Source organism: Geotrypetes seraphini, chromosome 1 (assembly GCF_902459505.1).
Source record: "Geotrypetes seraphini chromosome 1, aGeoSer1.1, whole genome shotgun sequence".
In the NCBI taxonomy this organism is placed as follows: Eukaryota; Metazoa; Chordata; class Amphibia; order Gymnophiona; family Dermophiidae; genus Geotrypetes; species Geotrypetes seraphini.
In genome coordinates, this window is record NC_047084.1 from 392,958,882 (window position 1) to 392,979,282 (window position 20,401).

General features: G+C 42.2%; 1 protein-coding gene across 2 annotated transcripts in view; it reads right to left on the bottom strand.

Moving 5' to 3' along the window:
- IGFBPL1 (insulin like growth factor binding protein like 1) overlaps positions 1-20,401 on the bottom strand; it is a 137,112-nt gene that overhangs the window by 17,967 nt on the left and 98,744 nt on the right. For both annotated transcript variants that reach the window (XM_033946907.1, XM_033946827.1), the window contains exon 3: positions 7,068-7,184. In XM_033946907.1, the coding sequence (XP_033802798.1) occupies positions 7,068-7,184 (117 nt within the window). The remainder of the gene's footprint in view (positions 1-7,067; positions 7,185-20,401) is intronic.

Here is a 20,401-nt window from a genome sequence, read left to right on the forward strand (position 1 = left end):
AACATGACCATATCACAGAAGCGTACATCAACTCACACTGGCTACCAATCCAAGAAAGAATACTATTTAAATTCTACTGCATGTTATTTAAAATCCTATATGGAGACAGCCCATCCTACCTGAACAACCGCCTCATCCAAGCAACCTCAACCAGACACAGAAAAACGCACTCCCCATTCATACCTCCCTCGATCAAAGAAGTAAAACGGAAAAACTACACGATGGCCTCCTAGCCACTCAAGCCGCAAAACTAGATAACCAGATCTCTAACCTACTGATAATCACCCCAGACTACAAGATATTCAGAAAAGAATTAAAAACTATACTCTTCAAGAAATTCCTGAAACAATCCTAACATGTTCCACTCTTTACAACTCTTGAAATGACAAAAGATCTACTCTCAACAACTCTAGAAAGGACAAATGTTCTTCCATTGTACAACCTGATAAAAAAAAACACAACAAAACAACAAATTATCTTCCTTAATTTCTCTGTCTTCCTAAATTTCGACCTACTCCTCTCCACTTTTTACCTTTCAAATACTGACAAATGTTCTACTCCTTACAACTCTTGAAATGACAAATGATCTACTCTTCTCAACGTTAGTAATGACAAATGTTCTTCCATTGTAACCCCCCTTTCATAAATCTTTTGTAATCCGCCTTGAACCGCAGGTAATGGCGGAATAGAAATCTCTAATGTAATGTAATGTAATATACACACAATATAATCATATTAATACATAATAGTAATCACAAAATTAAAATAACACAAAGTACAGTGGGTGCACAGAAAATGTTAATTATCATTTATATTCGGGGGGGTTTCAAAGAGGTCAAGGCAGATGACTTTAAAATATGCAATCAGTAACAACTATAGAAAAATAGATAAATATAGTGCAAAATATAGACAGCAGATATAAATTCTCAAAACTGACACATTTTGATTACTAAATAGAAAATAAAATAATTTTTCCTTCCTTCCTTCCACCCAACAATTGTCCCTTCCTATTCCTTCCCTCCTTCCTATGTCCCGAGTTCCTATGTTCCTCCTTCCTGTGTCCCCCTCCCTACCTTCCAGCATTTGTCCCCCTTACTTGTGGAACTGCTCCTCTTTGAACTGCTCCTTTCAACTACTCCTGCTCTTTTTCAATTGCTTCTCAGTCCCCAGCAGCACTCCCCGCATCACTATGTCCAATATCCCCCCACCTCTGTTCCCTCTCCACCACCATATCAAAACTCATAAAGTTTAACAATCTCAGCTTTCTCCCCCTACCTGTCTTCTAGTATTTGTCCCCCTTACTTCTGGAACTGCTCCTCTTTGAACTGCTCCTTTTCCCTCCTCTTTGAACTGTTCCTTTTTCCTCCTCTTTCAACTGCTCGCTTCTCAGTCCCAGCACTGCAGCACTCCTGGATGGCACTGCATGCTATGGCACAAGCAGCTACTGAAACGCTGCACATGGCTGACCCACAAGCCTCTCTCCAACATCAACTCTGACATTGGAGAGAAAACTTCTGGGCCAGCCACTTACAAAGGAGAGTGCGACTCCAAGAGGCAGGGCGGCACGGCAAATCAGAGAACACCAGTGCAGGAACAGGAATGGAGCTCAGAGATCACGGCAGGATTGTGAATTGTAGCTGTGGCAGCGGCAGCTGTAGACGGTCAGGATTTGACAGCCGTTGGGATTTGGCAGGAATTGGCAGCCAGGCCACATACCCCCCAATGAGCGGCCCGCGTATCTCCTGGGGTTCACGTATCGCATGGTGAGAAACCCTGCTCTAGGCTACTTAAGATACTTGTGTGCAACTCTACTAGGCTTTCCTATACCAGGTGCTGATGTTCTGGAGACAGGTATGCACTTTTTTATTCTGATCTTTGTGGGTGTGTGAGGGGGGTCAGTGAACACTGGGGGAGTGTGTGGAGGTCTTTACTTTGTCTCTGCAGTGGTTATCTGGTCACTTTGGAAACCTTTATGGCACTTATACCTGTTTTCACATCGTCTAACTCACAACGTCTAAGTTTCATAAAAAATGTCTAGTAAAACATTTGATTATCCCTGTGACAGGAATCTGGCTATCCCTACTAGAAACAGGGAGACAGTCTCTGTAAGCCCCATTAAAAACCCTGTTACCAGGTATAGGAAACATCCTAAACAGTGTAGAAATCCTGTGCACAACTTTAGAAATGAGTCTGTCCCTTTAAGAGTGTCCAGAGCTCAGGCTGACATTGAGAATGCAGGGCCCTTTAAGAGCTTTTCTATCCCTGCTAGGAGGGGGCATGGCTGGTTGCCGAGGCTCCCATTTACTGAGCTTTCCTCGTCAGAGAAAGGGGAGAAACAGCTGGAACAAGGAGCTGAACGTAAGGGGGAAGGAAGCCAGTCCTTCCAGCTGAACCAGAGCCAGCTCAAGGCAGTTTCTCTGAGGACTGGGAGATGGAGGAACTGGAAGCCAGCCATACCAAACCAGTCTCAGAATCCCAGTCTGAGGACTATGATATGGAGTGCCAAGATGACTATGTTTTGCCTGACTGGGAGGAACAGCTGATGGACTGTGAGTAGGCTGTTAAGCCAAGCAGTTTTTTCCTCACTGGAGTTGTGCATTTTGGCCTTTTGTTTTAAAGCCTGCCAGAGGATTATGCTGGGGACATTGCGGAGGTCTAGCCACCCCAGGAACTGTAGAAACCAGTAGCTGAAAGTTTTGAGATTTTGTGTTTTATTTTTGGAGCAGCTTGTGCACTGCTCTGAGGTGTGCTTGGGGGGGGGAAGAAGTAAAACCTGAGCTTGTCTTTTGGGAGGGCAGAAACACCTGTGGTGTACAGGCCTATCTCCTCCCAGCCTGTTGAGGATTAGGCTCTACCCAACAGGGCCACAGCCAGAGCCAGGGAGAGTGCTTTTCAAAGGAGAAGTGTTTGGCTAATGCACTGTTTTGATAGGCCCAAGAGTGAGGCCAGAAGGAAAAGTTTTGGACTTTTGTTTATGGACTGGACTCAGTCTAAAAGCACGGCTTGTGCTAAGGTGGAACTTGTTTGTTTCCTAATAAGAACATAAGCAGTGCCTCCGCCGGATCAGACCACAGGTCCATCCTGCCCAGCAGTCCGCTCCCGCGGTGGCCCAACAGGTCACGACCTGTCTGAATCACCAGAAGGGGCCCCCTTGCCACCTTGGTTTCTCATTTGAAGTCCTATTGTCCCATCGAAGTCCAAACCCCCCGGTCTTGCACATGCATGACCTGGTTGGCTTTCTATACTTTTTACCTGGTTAGCCTTCTATACTTGTATTACATCCCAGCACCTCTCTCAGTATCCCACGATCCATTTATCCCTCAGGAATCCGTCCAAACTCTGTTTGAATCCCTGTACCGTACTCTGCCTGATCACTTCCTCCGGTAGCGCATTCCAAGTGTCAACGACCCTTTGGGTGAAGAAAAACTTCCTTGCATTTGTTTTGAACCTATCTCCCTTCAGTTTCTCCAAATGCCCAAGCCTTTTTCATTTTTACTTGTGCCATTTCTGCAATTGTGTTTGAAGTTTGTTTATCATTAAAGTGTTTTGCCTTATTCAACCAGGGAAATCTCAGTGTGCAATTCTTTGGAGGCACTGAATGCTGTGTTCTACCACCTTTATTCAAACTCTGGGACTGGGATTCAGAGGAGCAACTAGGCCTAGCCAGGATCCTGTCCCACAACGTGTAAGTCTATATCGGCCCATATTCTGCCCTGCCCACTCCTCCAGATATGCCTCTTTCAGCTCTGGGCGTATAACGGCATTCAGAGGCATAAGTCATTCCGCTACACATCCAGAAATTTGGTTTATTGGCACTTGGACGTCCTGTCTACTAGGACGTCAAAGTGCTGATTTAGGATGCTTTTTAGACATTTTAGATTATGAGCCCCATACTCTTATTATCCATGGGCATTCAGAGATACATAGCAATATTCTACGGTGGGTGAGCATCACCATATTCATGTTTTGATGTACAGCGTTGAGTATGTCTAGTAGCTTTATAGAAATGAATAATAGCAGTAGTAGTATATACATCTACTTGCTAATACTCATACAGTTACTGCAGTTGTTATAATTTTTAAGGTGCCATTATTTGTGGATTATACTTGCTAGTTTGAAAATTCTAGTCCATTTTTATGTGGTTGTATTTACCCAGATATACCATGGCTCATGGGCCTTTTCAAATATTGACCAGGCATGTACAGTAGGGGTTGAAATTTTGAAAGTCTTATTTCTACATACAATACTCTGTTTTATACCAGGAAATTCCTTTCCAAACTGCCCTTTCAAAGGAGTTGGTGACAGAACACTTTGGGGTTCATAATAAAAAAAAAAAAGTCTAAAAAGTGTCCTAAATGGCTACTTGGACGATCAAAAAGCCTGATCGTCCAAGTACTGAGCAAGGGACATTGACGCCTTCTTGAAGCTCACGGTGGAAAAAATAATAAAAAATGCAAAATTTCACTAATGTAAAGTTACCAGTAATTTTATTGGGTTTTTTTCTCCAATCGTGGCACACCAAAAGAATACAGCATAATTGCATTAGCCGTTACATTAGTGGGAGATCGTTATAGTTGCCAAATGCTGGCCTTCTGATAACGAGCTCAGCTCAATATCTTAAGTAACTCTATTATATACTTTTGGCTCATTGTGACATCATCAGTTTCTCAACCAATAAAAATCAACAAAGGAGGTGTTTAAAATTTAGACAAAGTTTCAGAAAAGTACATTTGTTTACTTATATTCATTTCTGAATATAAATCATAATTTTTACAAAAGTATATTAAGAACATTATTTGTTAAAAAGATGCTGAAAAGTTCTCAGCCTTAGAGGAAAAGAGAAGCTCTCCCTAAACTGACAAGTTATGGATCTGCACACAGAAGCCTTAGCCTGGAAAAGTGAGGAGTAGGGGCTGGCCTCCCTCTGAGCTGACAGTCTCACACACAGTGTCTGACTCTAATATTTTCCAGATGTTGCTTTAGGATTTCCTTAGGTTGCAAAGATATATCATATGTTTTTTTTCAAAACCTATGCTTTTGTTCAATAAAGTCACACAATCATATTTGCTTCATTCATACTTGCTTGGCCAAGCATTCATTCATAATTTTCATTCATAACTATATTTAATTCCTGTTATATCTTAGTTTGGGACACATTATCTTCCTAACCAGTCTAAGGCACATGTGGTATCAAATTAAAGCCACGATGCTGAGAACAAAGACTTGGAAAACAAAATGGATTCCAAAGACTGAGAAGATATAGAAAAGACAGAGAACCAAAATGGATTCCATGTAACCCATGGTTTCCTTCATGATCTGGCCCAACAGCAAAGTACATAAAAAGAACACCATTCTTTCCCTTATAGTAATCTGTAGTGTGTTTTTCTGGCTTTAGCTTCTTTTATATTCAGATTTTTATTCACCTGTTTGTCATACGCTTCTATTGGGCGTGGCCTTAACTAACACATATGCTTGTATCTAACTAGAATTACCCAGAATCATACGAAAAACAGGCGCTTTTGTAGAAAAACTCCACAAAATTACTGCACTATCATGTTCTGATATCCATTCCATTACCGTCCCATAAACATCACCCTCTACTGGCCACGAGCCACTACTCCTCAGTACCCATAACCAAAGCTGTTTTTTAGACATATCTAAAAACAGCTTAGGCCTTTCCCCTGCCTCTAAATGTACAGAAAGAAAAGAGGCATGTTTAGAGGAGGGGAAAGGGCGGGTAGTGGGCAGGAGGTAGGCCGACCTACACCTAGGCATACAACAGGTATAACCAAAACCATAGGCAGGTTGCCTAGTCGGCACTTAGACCTTTTTGACTTAGACGAAGTCAAACCAGGTCTAAGTGCCGAAAAAGAGGCCGCTGAGCTGATTGTGGCTGCTGCGATCAGCTCAGCGGCACCAGCAACCTGCCTACCCCTCCACCGCAAGCATTGTGGCAGGAGAGATGCATCATCTCCCCTACCGCGATGCCATTACTCCTCTACCCGAACTGCCGCAACCTGCGGCAGGAGAGATGCCCTATTCTGATTGGCCCAGGCGCCTCAGGCCCCACCTGTGGGCGGGATTTCTGTCGCCTGGGCCAATCTGGCCCCATTCTGGACCTAGCTGGTCTGCCGGATGGGCGGGCTTGGCACCCGTCCGTCTGGCCAACGTGAAAGGTACGGGGTGGGGGGGTTGTGGGGTCAGCTGGGGGGGGTCGTGGGTCGGCGGGGGGGGCGATCGGGAGTCCTGGGGGGGAGGTCATTGGGGGGATGGGGGTTGTGTCGAGGGCAGGAGAGCCTGGGATCCTTCCTGCCTGTATTGTAGTGGGGGATGAGGGGTAGGGGGTCACCGGGGCCAGGAGGGCTTGAGCTCCCTCCTGGCCCAATCCAGTCGGGGGGGGGTCACCGGGGCCAGGAGAACTTGGGCTCTCTCCTGGCCCGTTCCTGTCAGAGGGGGGGGGGGGGGTTGCCGGGGCCAGGAGGGCTTGGGCTCCCTCCTGGCCATATCGAGTCGGGGAGGCACAATCGCCGGGGCAAGAGGGCTTGGGCTCCCTCTTGCCCCGATGTTGTGGGGGGGGTCGCGGTTCGACGGGGCAAGAGGACTTGGGCTCCCTCTTGCCCCAATGTTGTCGGGGGGTTTGCGGTTCGACATGGCAGGAGGGCTTGGGCACCCTCCTGCCTGGATCTTGTGGGGGGGGGGATTCTGTAACTGGTGTTGTTTTTCACAGACACCGGTTACAGAATCCAGCTTTTAGGCGAAGGACTGGCTCCTCCGCCTAAAAGCCCTTCTGTTGGACGTTTGGGGCTTAGGCGTTTTTTTGGTTCATTATGGCCAAAAAGTGTAGACGTCGTGGGGGTGTGGACGTAGTGGTGATCTGGGCGTTTAGTAGAGGCAGGCCATAATCAAAACAAGGACGTTTGCTTTGGCTATGGACACTTTCCCTGCTTCTGTTTTGAACGTTTAAGGACTTAGGCCAAAAAGGGACTTAGACGGTTTTTTTGATTATGCCCCTCCACGTTCTTAAATGTGGATTAAGAGGTTAGGATAGGTGTGTCAGTTTATCTTACCAAAACCCAGCCTGTGCTTTTGTGTTTAGAAGGTCCTCCACGGACCTGGATAGCCACATTCACTCTGTCTCCAGGCAGTTCCTCCAGAAGTTTACTTCCTTTGGGAGACTCTGTTACCTTCAAAATTAAAGAACATAGTGAGATTATTTAAATTTAAAAGTTTTGCTGATGACTGTGCATTAAACAATAATCTGATTTCATGTCATATTCATTGTAACATAACTACAATATCCCAAATGATCCCCCCCTCCCTGTTCCTTCACCCCCCTTTTCCCTTCCCCATTTATTTATTTCGTTTTCTAGCTCATCCTCCCCAAAGAGCTCAGAACTGGTTATAGGCTAATATACATAATACAGTTAACAGGTTACAATTTGACATAGTTACAGTATCAGTTTTTATCCTAACTTGACCCTCAGCCCTACATAAAGTCACAATTTGTACGTAAAACTCACCCCTTCCCTCCTCCCATCCAGTACATAGTGAAATATTATTTAAATCAGTGTTTCCCAAGTCAGGCCTGGAGTACCACCTTGCAGTCAGATTTTCAGGATATCCACAATGAATATCCATGAAAGAGATTTGCACACAATAGAGGCAGTCAATCTCTTGCTTATTCATTGTGAGTATCTTAAAAACCTGATGGCAAGGGGGTACTCCAAGACCAGCTTGGGAAACACTGATTTAAATGATCAAGCGAAGCTTAACACTTCAACTACTAGTCACAGAGCTGATTTTTAAGTGTTACTACAAATGGAGCCATATTTAGGGATCTCATGGCTTCAGATTGACTGAAGCAAGCTAGTGAAATGTGTTCTCAGTGGTAGATGTGTATGCTATATGTTCATTAGCTGAAATAAGCCAATGTAATAAACAGTAACAAAATAATGTGCTATAATTCAGGACATAATTTGTTTAAAACCAATTAAGCCTCATGCAATATGGCTTAATAATACTGTGTTTAAAACCAATTAAGCCTCATGCAATATGGCTTAATTGGTTTTAAACACAGTAATTAAAAAAAATTATGTCCTGAATTATAGCACATTATTTTGTTACTGATATATTAAAAATCCATGCTAGGTAAGTACTAAAACAGGAGCTTAAAGGTACAGTAAAAACCCTATTTTGCATGGGTTGGCGGTATATAAAAATAAAATTATTATTATTATTGAGTTGGGAATTGAGAAGTCCAGGTCCAAGCATTCACAATCCTTCCTCTGGGCCAGCTTAAGACTCTGCTTAATGTAATAGATTCCGGAACTTGGAGGCATAGAAAATGGCTGTGTAGCTGTTGAGCTCCTGTCCCTGGGCAACCTTTGATTGTTTTCAGCTGTACAACTTATCTCTTTAAAGACAAAAATCTGGAATTTCTTCAACAACAAATGGCTTCAAACAAACAATCTAAGCCTGAGACAGTTCCAAAATTAGGAGGGAAGACTAAAAGGCTTAAAGAAGATCCTCCTACCCCTGTTAAGACTCCTCTGCCTGTGGATATCTTGGACATGATTGAATTGCTAGAGGAGTTAAGAAATATTAGAGTGGCTTTAAAAGAAGTCACAGAACAGGTGGCAAATCTGGGAAGAAAACTAGATGTATTTAGTACCAGAATGAATCAAATGGAGTCCCGGGTGGAGAAAGTGGAGCAGGAGCAGCAGGACTGCAAAAAGGAGCACAAGATCATTCAAGAAATGGGAAAAGGATGACTGATTATGAGAATCAAGCGAGGAGGAATAATGTAAGAGTCCTGGGTTTAAAAGAAGGGGCAGAAGGAAAAAATATGGTATCTTTCCTAGAGGACATGATTCCAAAAATACCCCCCCTCAATCTGAAAGTGCCACTGGAAATAGAAAGGACACATAGGATCCTGGGGAGGAGACCTCATGGCCAGGTGAGACCCAGACCAGTAATTTTGTGACTGCTGCGTTTCTAGTACATCCTAGAAATTTTAAGGGTGGCAAAGGAAAAAAAAATTATCTTATAAGGATTCCAACATCCTGTTTGTCCCAGACTTTGCACATGAAACAGTGCGGCTTCAGAAAAAATTTCTGCAAATGAGACAACAACTGAAGGATATTGGGGCACAATATGGGCTTTATTACCCTGCTATAATGAGGGTAAATCATAAAGATAAATTTTACCAATTTGAAGACCCTGAAAAGCTAAGAGTTTTTGTCCCAACAAGAAACACTAATGGACTAAATGGATATTCTTGTTAGCTGTAATTGAATTTTTATTAACTAATTTTCTCTGGACATTGGAGATCTAATGAAGAATTTGATGTTTAATGCTTTTCAAATATTTATTTAACTATATGGAATGGACGTATCAACTCTCTTTGGACTTCTAACTGTCATGGAACCATAGACTTGTTTTGTTTTTTTTCCTTCTCATTCAAATAAGACTTATGATAGGAAAATTCTATATCTAAGAAGGAAGTTCTAGCCCACTGGATGTGTACCTGACATAAGAGGAAGATTGGTGACAGTGGGGGAGGTGGGTGGAGCTGGCAATGCGGCCTCTGGTAGCAGAGAATGCTCTTTGAGTGACTCAGGGAACGGAACTGTGCTTAAGGAACGGAGGGTGCTGAGAATACTCGTCACTCAGTCTACGCATATGATTGGGATCTGGCCGCCAGCCCTTTCTCTCACCTTCGCTTCTTGGGATGCCGCAGGTCTTGGATTTTGCTGGTTCAGCCCTCCTGCCTCCGCTGTTTTTTCTTTATTGTGCCTTGTCGTCGCCTCAGCATGATGCAGGGAGAGTTGTGAATGGATTGGCCCAGGGATGCAGAGAAGGCGGAAGTGGCTGGTTATTTCTGGCAGGGTCAGACTGCAGCGTGAATCAGAAAATAATATTAAATATTGAACTAAGGCCAGTACTGGGCAGACTTGCATGGTCTGTATTTGGCCGTTTGGGGGAGGATGGGCTGGAGAGGGCTACAATGGCTGGGAAGGTGTAGATGGGCTGGAGTAGGTTTTGACGGAGATTTCGGCAGTGGGAACCCAAGCACAGTACTGGGTAGAGCTTTGGATTCTTGCCCAGAAATAGCTAAGAAGAAAAATTTAAATTGAATCAGGTAGGGCAGACTGGATGGACCATTCGGGTCTTTATCTGCCATCATCTACTATGTTACTATGTGTGAAAGGTGGCGTTTATCAACACTGTCTGTGCTTCCTTTGAAAAAATAAATAACGAGACATGTGGACTTTTCATTCTTCTTGCTGGGAATTCTCTACCAGTGCCGCTATGTACTGGATGTCCAAGCACAGCATCGAGGCTGGTTGCCAGAGAGCAGACTGAGGGCGGAGGCTATTGCCAAGATTCATCTCTTATGGAGAAACGATGATCACCCTGGGGAGCAGCTGGTACATGTCCACATGCTAGACTTTAAAATCCACCAATTACAAGATGTGAAAGATGAAACTACCTTGATGCTTTCTGTCTTTATCTGTTTTTAAGTCCATTATTCTAATTTGTATTTTATCTGTATCCATGTATTAGCTCAACTTGTTGTGAACCTGCCTAGAACTTTTTCGGTATGGCGGTATATAAGAATAAAATTATTATTATTATTATTATTATTATTGATCCATTTGTCTGCTGAGGCTGTTCTGGGTAAGGAGAATGTCACTAATCTAATGCTGCAGTTTCTGTTCCACTGGAATTCTGGAAAGATTGAAGGTTTGTATGGTAGAGTAGAGGGCAGTGGGCGAGCCATGGATCTGAAGTGAGGTCTCATCAGTCTCTTTCAGCTCCAGTTGCTCTCTGGCAGTGTTGCAGAGGATGATGTGTCGGGAGAGTGCCAGGTTTCCTACAGTGTTTCCAGGGACTTGGTCAAAAAGAAGGGAGACCTCCTCAGCTGCATTAGTTCAGGAGTGGAATTTACTTCAACTAAAAGGATATTTGGAGTTCAATGGCGGCCCACGAGTGCAGGCACTTGCTCTGAAAGATGGCCTTGTTCAGTCAGTGGTTTCGGTAGAAATGCAGATAATTTCTCTAGGTCTTTCAATGTTCATTGAGACCATAATTACTTCCAGTCGGCAGATAGGGCTGGTATCTTCAGCTGGTCAAAGCCTCCAGGAAGTACTACTGGCTAAGTTATCGGAAAAGTATCAGCTAACGAATGGTACTAGCCAGCCCTTGAGGAGGACCTGCCACCAGTGCCTATTGCTGGAAACCTTCTTGATGCCAAATGACCAACCAGTACAGACAGATGTTGCCAATGCGTCATCCGCCAGGAGCTTCCACACATTGGTACAGATGCTGTGCCAAGCAGAGAAGAGTTTGTTCTTTACCTTTTAATGAAAGCCTCAAAAGCATCTCTTCCATTCCTGATTGATGCTGCTAAGGCAGTGCAGTCCTCGGCCTCCTTGGTAGCTCTGTCTGAATTTCTGGAGTTCACTGAATTTCTGGAGTACATTGATAAAAAGCAGGAAGATCTGGTGGAGAGGTTTCTATATGCAGCAACCTCTGTGCTGTGTCTTTTGAAAAACCTCTTGCGCATCCTGGAGAAGATGATTGGGCTGGTGACTGACCCATTACTGATGGAGAGTGGGATTGTTATGGTTGGTGCGGTTTGTTCACAATGTGTGTCAAATGTAACTCTGCTTTTGTTCATGTAATTTCATTACTTTAATGAATTTCCTTATATGTAGAGAATGTATTTATTTTGTTACTATACTTCAGTTTTTCTTTATTCATTCTTTTTGAATATGTGTTTATTCAGATATTTATGGGATATTTTAGTCTTTAGGGGTTGAAAAATTTTAGTTTCATGGGGGGGCGGAAAAAAGAAAAAAGAGAAGGAAGGGGGGAAATAGGGTTTTTTTAGGGTATTGAAGTATACATTTTATGAATTTTAAGCGTTTATTATTTTATAGATTAATTACTTTGACACCCTGGGACCTTATATTTATTCCCGGATATGTGTTTCTAAAATTTCAGAAGTCAGGTCTCATTGCCATAAGTTTGTTTAATAGCTTATAAGAGGAGGTTTTGGTATAATTGTGGGGAGTTTAAAGGGTATTCATTGGTCATATTATTAAACTGTATCTGTTTGTTTAATCTTTATAATGAATTTCCACATAGGTAGGGAATGAACTTTATTTGTGGTTATATTCTATTAATTATTTGTCTACTTGTTAGAAAATATTTATCTATTTATTTCAGTATTCATGAAATTTTTTAGTGTATAGGGGTTAATTGTAATTACATAAGAGAAAGTAATGAATTAGATTGCCTGGGGGAGGGATATGGCTACTAGTCTAAATATATGTCTTCAAGCAATTGTATGATAAGGTTGGGGAAGGAATTGAGGGGAAGGGAGGGTTAAGGGGTTTAGGACGTATATCGAACAAAGGGTGTATTTGTGTGGGGTGTTTGGTATACTATTATGAATTCTCATTTTTTAAATTTTGCAATGAATTTTAAATTGTTTTCTTTAAATGTTAATGGCCTCAATCATCCTTTTAAGAGGAAGAAAATGCTTAATTTTTTAAAGCATTAAGGCGCGAATGTATGTATGATACAGGAAACTCATTTGACTGCAGGAGAATCTATGAAACTATAAGAAGGATGGGTCAAGCAGTGTTTTTTTGCACCGGCTATGGGAAAGAAAGCGGGAGTGGCTATTTTAGTCTTAAGAAATGTTCTGCTGAATTTCATTTTATTTCTGCAGATCCTTCAGGAAGGTGGGTTCAGGTGAAGATGACCTTGGGGAAACATGCTCTGATGCTGTTTTGTGTCTATAATAATAATAATAACAGTTTTTATATACCGCAGGACCATGAAGTTCTATGCGGTTTACAAAGATTAAAAGATGGTACAAATTGAATGAACTTAACAGAGGTGAAAGATAGTGGTTAACAGTTCAAGGGAACCGTTATTGAAGAGAAAGAATTGAACGGGTCAGCTGTCTAGATACTTCTCCTAATTTAAATCAAGCAGAATTTTTAAAAACTCTTCAACACTGACTGCCTCTAATCTAGTGGTAGCTGGGGACTTCAATGCTGTTATGGATCCATTTTTGGATAAACAACCCAGTAGGATTTTGAAATCATTGGGATTGAATAATTTAGTTCAATCTTGTGGGTTAAAAGATATCTGGCAAATTCTCCATTTTAATGCTCGGGAGTTTTCCTTTTGCTCATAGGTTTATAAATCGTTTTTGAGAATAGATTAAGTATTTGTATCAGATCAATTAGTTCAACAGGTAACCAAAGCTGGCATAGATTCAATTATTTTATTAGATCATGCTGGAGTTTGGATTGAATTAAAATTTGAGGAACTAGATTGTAATAGACCTATGTGGAGGTTTGATAATACATTGCTTACAGATTCTAACTTTATTGAAGAATTTCAATTAAAAATGAATGAATATTTTCAAATCAATGCCTCAGAGGAAATCTCTTTAGAAACAATATGGGATGTTTTCAAAGCTACCATGAGAGGGCAAATTATCTCATATTCAACACATGTTAGGAAACAACTTAAATTGGAATTCTCTAATTTGGAACAAAACATTAAGGACTTAGAGTCACAATTGGCCTTGAAATGGGAACATTATGCACTATGGAAAGTGGAATAAGGCGGGAAGAATATTAGCTAATTAATTAATTAAAGCAAAAAAGAGGAGAGTAAAAATTGTGGCTATCACTGATGAAAATGAGGAAACTCATTATCAAATTGGAAATATCTTAAAACAATTTTTGAAATATTATAAAGCTTTATATTCTCCTGAGCTTTATTCAAATAAAGAACTTGAGGGTTTAGAGTTCTTGAAGTTAATTAAAGGGCCTAAAATTTCCGAGCATATAAAAGGAATTCTTGACGCGCCTATATCAATGAAAGAATTGCAAATAGCGTTGAAGTCCCTTAGAGTTGGATCCGCTCCAGGTGGTGGTGAGTTTTACAAATCATTTCAAATTACCCTATTACCTCATTTATTAAATTTATATCAGGCTCAACTGATTAAAGGTTCTATTACAGGTACTATGGCAGAATCTTTAACTATAGTTTTATCAAAGCCAAATAAAGATCCTACGTTGGTTTCAAATTACAGGCCTATTTCTTTGATAAATGTAGAAAGAAAACTTCTGGCTAAGTTATTGGCTTTACGCTTGGCCAAGGCTCTCCCTTATATTATTGGTATGCACCAAATGGGGTTCGTTGCTCAAAGACATTCTTCCAATAACACCAGACTGACTTTTCACATGTTAAATCTAACAAAAAATATGGAAGATCCAGCCTTCTCTGTATCCTTGGATGCAGAGAAGGCCTTTGATTGTGTGGAATGGACCTTCATATATCAAGGAATGGATTGGTTTGGTATTGGTTCGGGATTTATACAAATGATTTAAACCTTGTATAGTTTCCCTTATGCAAGATTATACATTAATAATAATTTTTCTGAACGTTTTTGTCTTAAAAGGGGAGTTAGACAAGGGTGTCCATTATCTCCTGATATTGGAGAAGAGCTTCAAACAAAGATCAGGCTATTTCCACGCATGCATTTTCTCATTGGTCAATTACGGATGCAAAAGCTGGCCACTACGGAAACAAGAAAGAAGGAAGATTGACTCATTTGAGCTTTGGTGGAGGATTTTATGAGTGCCGTGAACCGCCAGAAGAACTAACAAATCAATTTTGGAAGAGATCAAACTGGCAATGTCATTGGAAGCCCAAATGATGAAGTTATGACTGTTTTATTTTGGTCACACTGTCAGAAGAGAAAGATCATTGGAGAAGGACATCATATTTGGGAAGATTGAAGGAACTAAGCTAAGAGGGTGACCTGCAAACAGATGGCTAGACATGATGAAAACAATCATGGGGATTATGCAGGAAGACCTTAGGGGACTAGCACAAAACTGATTTCTTTTTAGATCTGTAGTTCATCAAGTTACTAGGATTCAAACACGAGTCTATGGCACCTATGAAAAGAAGAGAAAATGGGCTGAACATCTGCCAGAATTAGTTTTTGCTTACAATAGTCATATTCATTCATCAACTGGATACTTCCCATTCTTTATACATTTTGGGAGAGACTCAAGACTACCTTGGGATTTACATATAAATTCAATGGAAGTAGAAACAAAAGATTTGGATGACTGGGTGCAAGAGCATCTAAAGAAGTTACAATTGGCTTTTAAAATCACAGAACAAATATCATATCAGTCTGGAGAAACACAAAAACAAATTTTTGATTAGAAGGAAAGAGGGGTGCAGATCGGATTGCGAGAGAGTGTTGTGCAAGCACTACAGAGTCAGGCACAAAATCCAGAATGTCAGGGAATCTACCCCTTACACTGTGGTTGAAGTTTTCAAACCAAACATGTTAACATATGGCAATAAATCCTCAAATGGTGTAATTAAAATTGTATACCATAACCAGATAAAACTAGTAGCTTTTCCTATAGAGTAAGATGCTTTGCCCTTGGTGATTAATACTTCAGATGTAATTACAACAGCTAATGAAAGTGTTTGTTCAGAAGTTGATGATGATGATGATGATAATGATTCTGATTGTTGGGCTATATTGGTCTGTAGATTCTAATTGTGTCCCCACTGCAAGTGTACCTGGCAGTTCAGAAAGCGTGTTTTTGGAAGAAGATGTGCTTAGTATATCTAGCCTGTCTAATAGAAATGAAGAAGATGTGCTTAGGCATTCTGCCAGATCTACACCTGTACCTTTTGGATAGTGCTAGTTCTAAACTAACTTGGGTAATTGAAGAATGTATGATTATCACTTAAAGTGCTTCAACAGTTGCAATGTAAAGAAAAGAAGATGATATGTGATGTTGAGGACAACCTCATCTTAAAGCTAGGGGAATATAGCAGGAAGAAAAAAATAATAAATTTAAAACACTTACAGGAGAGAGGCAGGAAGGAAATGCTGAGAAATGTTCAGAGCCTGGGCCCATGCACAGAGCCTGGGAGCTACTGGGAGATCAAAAAGATAAGAGACAGAGCTAGATGCACTAAAGTCAGTGATCATATAACGATCTTCACTAAACCGGTTTTGATTGGTTGAGAGACAATCGGATTTGCCAGCCCAATGCACAAAACAGCTCACTGTGTAGTTTTGTGCATGATCGCTCATTCTCCGATCTGGCCATGAAAATAAGGTAATTAATATTGAAATGTCATGTAAACTAGCAGAGTGACGCTCTAACATGGCTTCCGATGTACAAATAAGTGATCGCTTTTAGCAATCCAAAAAAAGTGACTTGTCAAGACCAGTCGCTTTCCTGTCCTATCTATACAAATTAATATATTTATAACATGCCATACTTTTTTTTTTAATGGGCATAGATGCTGTGTGTGTGTTATACATACATAATATCTGTCCCATTAAAAAACAACTATGAGCCGAGCCGCCCCCCCCAACCCAACCCCCCGACGACAACTGCAGGTTCCCTAACCTCCTGACAGAGAGATAGGAGAATTGCCTACTTCCTCCTGCCACTGTAAATGACCACCATGACAGCCAACCACCCCCCCCCGTACCTTTTTCCGAAGTTGAAAGCAGGAGGGAGGCTCAGTCCCTTCAGCTCCGAGGTCCATCAGTCCAAAATGATGGGCCTTAGGCTCCTCCCCATACATCACAGGGGAAGGCCTGCCATTTTGGACTAGCAGGCTCGGAGCTGTAGGGCTTGAGCCTTCCTCCTGCTCTCAAGTTCAGACAAAGGTACCGGGGGAGGGAGGGAGTTTGTAGGAGCATCTGGTGGCAGAAGGGAATGGGCATCCCTCCTGCCTTTTGGGGGGGGAAGGGAGGGGATGGTTTGGGGGGCATCTGGTTGTGGGGGCCTCTGTTGGCAAGAGGGAATGGGCATCCCTCCTGCTATTTTTGTTGCCGTGGGTTGCTGAAGCAGGAGGGAGTGGGCATCCCTCCTATCTCTCGTGGGGACTGCCATCATCGTCAGGGGGGGTCCCTGATCTGCAGTTGTGGTTGGGAGGGGGCCCAGCATGACTTTTTTTTAAAAATAGGGACAGGTATTGTGCATGGGTAACACGCAGATCTGTGTTCATGAAAATAAAAAAGGTTTCCTGCCCCAAACATTAGAGTCGAGAGAACAAGTCTCCCCTGACCCAAAAAGGGGTGAGGGGAAAAGACAGCCCAACAAAACACACCTAATAAATATTTAGAGTGAATGGGAAGCCCTCAGTCTCACAGCCTGCAGTGGGAAACACTCCTCTTATTGGGTTTATTTGTTGTCAAATAGTAGAATGGCAGGAGGCTGCTTCGGGGCTTCCCCTGCCAGCTCTGTGCATGCATAAAAGTCACTCTCACAGTGATTCATCAGATGGGAGAGACAGGGATTACAGCAAACGTCCACATAAATTATTTGCATTCAAATTTGTTAGTATATCAATCGCTCTTTTGGAATCAGCCAAAAATTGGATTGCAGCAGACCCACGCAGTTTTACTGACCCTGTTTAGTGCATCTAGCTCAGAGTCTGAGCACGAAGTTTGGGGGAAGCTGCACTTAAGAGCCTCAGGACCATTATTGTGAGCTAAAGAAGAACAGAGAAATTAAGGCAACACAAGGAGTTGGTGAGGAAATGATGTGTGGCTGCTGAGTGAAAATTTGTATGTCGGGTCTGGAGTTTGTATGTTTTTGGAAGTAGTGAATATTTTTGAAATCATATTTCTAAAAATGTTTGATTTAATAAGAAATACTGCAAATTAAACCTGCTGTTGAGCCAAGGTGAATAACAAGAAGGCTGTAAAGGAGGAGACAGCTGAGTTTGTGTGAGCTATGGGTCAAGAATGTATCTGATACCTGCTTATAATAATCTGTATACTGGTTCTCATGATTTATTGAGTTTTCTAAATTAAATTTCACATTTCAAAGGAAAATTGATATGAACTTTAAAAGTGCATTTCAGAATTTAGACTGAATTTCTGTGACTCCTGTTGCTAAAAAGAAGTATTAAGTACTGGGAAACAGGGAATTCACTGTGTAAGACCATTGATTCCACTTAGATTGCCTAATATTATTGGTGTTTAAAGCAAATGTTTTGTATTTAGTGTTTAGCTGTTTTTCTCCTGCAATGCTGACCTGCATTCCTGCAGTCTTTTCTGATTAGTAATCTGCTGAGACCTTAACCAGTATACACAGTTGTGTGAAGCTTAATCTGAAACTATTTAAGAAAGCTAAATGTTCTTTTTGAGAACTGAAGGTCTAAAACCTTTAGAGTGACCTATTGTCTTAAAATTCTGAGAAGTTCTGTGGTGCAGAGAAGTTTCCAGTATTCCTGATATTTTATAAGGCTCTATGTGAGAAAGCTGTGAAACTGTGAGGCAATTACTGAGGAGTTTCATTATTTCTGATTCAAAGATATTTGGATATACAGATAAAACTGGGCTCAGATATTGTGTGAATGTGTGTTTTGAAACTGTGAACTGACTGCATATCAAAAACATTTTTTTTGTTATCATGGGAGGATCAGCTTAGGGGGATTATAATTATCTGTTCTTTTGCACAATAAGGCCCCCTTTTATCAAGATGTGTAAGGGTTTTTTTTGAAATCGCAGATTGCTATGGTAAAAGCTTCGATGTTCATAGGAATTCTTTTTTAAAAAATCTTTATTAATTTTCAAACTTACAATAAGTGTGACAATATATTCAAACAAATTAACAATAAATATACCACTTAATAATCATCAATGGTACAAATGATATGCTCTTATCTCCCACCCTTCCCACATTTTCTTATCATATAATCAAATACCTTGTACGATTTGTAATAATAAATTACCCTCCCTCCCCCCTCACAATTGAACTTGTAAATTCAAGGGAAAAGATGTCCTCTAATCAGTACAATATTTTGTTAATGGCTCCCACACATCTTGAAATTTCTTAAAACACCCTTTCTGTATTGCAATAAATCTTTCCATTTTATATATATATGACATAGAGAATTCCACCAACAATTATAATTTAGTCTACTCCAGTTCTTCCAATTATAAGTACCGTATTTTCACGTAGATAACGCGCACCTGTGTAAAACACGCGGGAAACACAAATTTATGTAAATAAATTTTTATATACCGTGCTCACGGGTATACCGTGCATGCCGCCCCGACTCTCCTCTGGCTGCCCCGACTCTCCTTTCACCCGCCCCGACTTTCCATTCACTGCCCCGACTCTCCTCTGGCTGCCCCGACTCTCCGTTCGCTGCCCCGACTCTCCTCTGGCTGCCCCGACTCTCCTCTGGCTGCCCCAACTCTCCTCTGGCTGCCCCGACTCTCCTTTCACCCGCCCCGACTTTCCATTCACTGCCCCAACTCTCCTCTGGCCACCCCGACTCTACTTTCGGCCACCCCGACTCTCCTCTCCCCCTTGAAGTCCTGTCCCCACCCTGAAAGCCTGATGCCCCCCCTGACGCCCGATTCATCATCCGGAAGAACCGCTCGCACCCCCACTGCTCGCACTCCCACCCCGATGGACTGCTCGCACTCCCACCCGAAGAACCGCTCGCACCCCCACAGCCCCCCCCTCCCCCATGGAGAAGCTGTCTACCTTGTTTCCGGATGCCAGTGAGCCCAGCTGCTTCCTCTGCCGGCGGTCCTGCCCCTTCTCTGAGCCCTGCGCTACGCTGCTTCCTCTTCCGGCGGTCCCGCCCTTTCTCTGATGTCAGAGAAAGGGCGGGACCGCCAGAAGAGGAAGCAGCGCAGCAGGGCTCAGAGAAGGGGCAGGACCGCCGGCAGAGGAAGCAGCTGGGCTCACTGGCATCCGGAAACAAGGTAGACAGCTTCTCCATGGGGGAGGGGGGGAGGCTGTGGGGGTGCGAGCGGTCCTTCTGGATGATGAATCGGGTATCGGGCGGGGTGGGAACTATGTAAAAAAAATTTTATATAGCGTGCTCACGTGTATAACGCGCAAGGTTATGCACGGTTTGTAAAATCGTGTATAACGCGTGCGTTATATGCGTGAAAATACGGTAATTTGTTTAATGGCAACCCCAGTCATTATAAGTAATAATTTGTTATTGTTTGAAGAAATCTGACTTTTTGCTCTCATTGCCATACCACATACTTGGCAGCTAGGCTTCAATGCTAAAAAATGCAAGATAATGCACCTGGGTAAGAGAAACCCGCGTAGAACTTATGTACTAAATGGTGAGACCTTGGTTAGGATCACGGCGGAACGCGACCTAGGGGTGATCATTAGTGAGGACATGAAGGTTGCCAATCAAGTGGAGAAGGCTTCCTCCAGGGCAAGACAAATGATGGGGTGTATCCACAGAGGTTTCGTCAGCAGGAGACCTGAAGTTATGATGCTGTTGTACAGAGCCATGGTGAGGCCTCACTTGGAGTACTGTGTTCAGT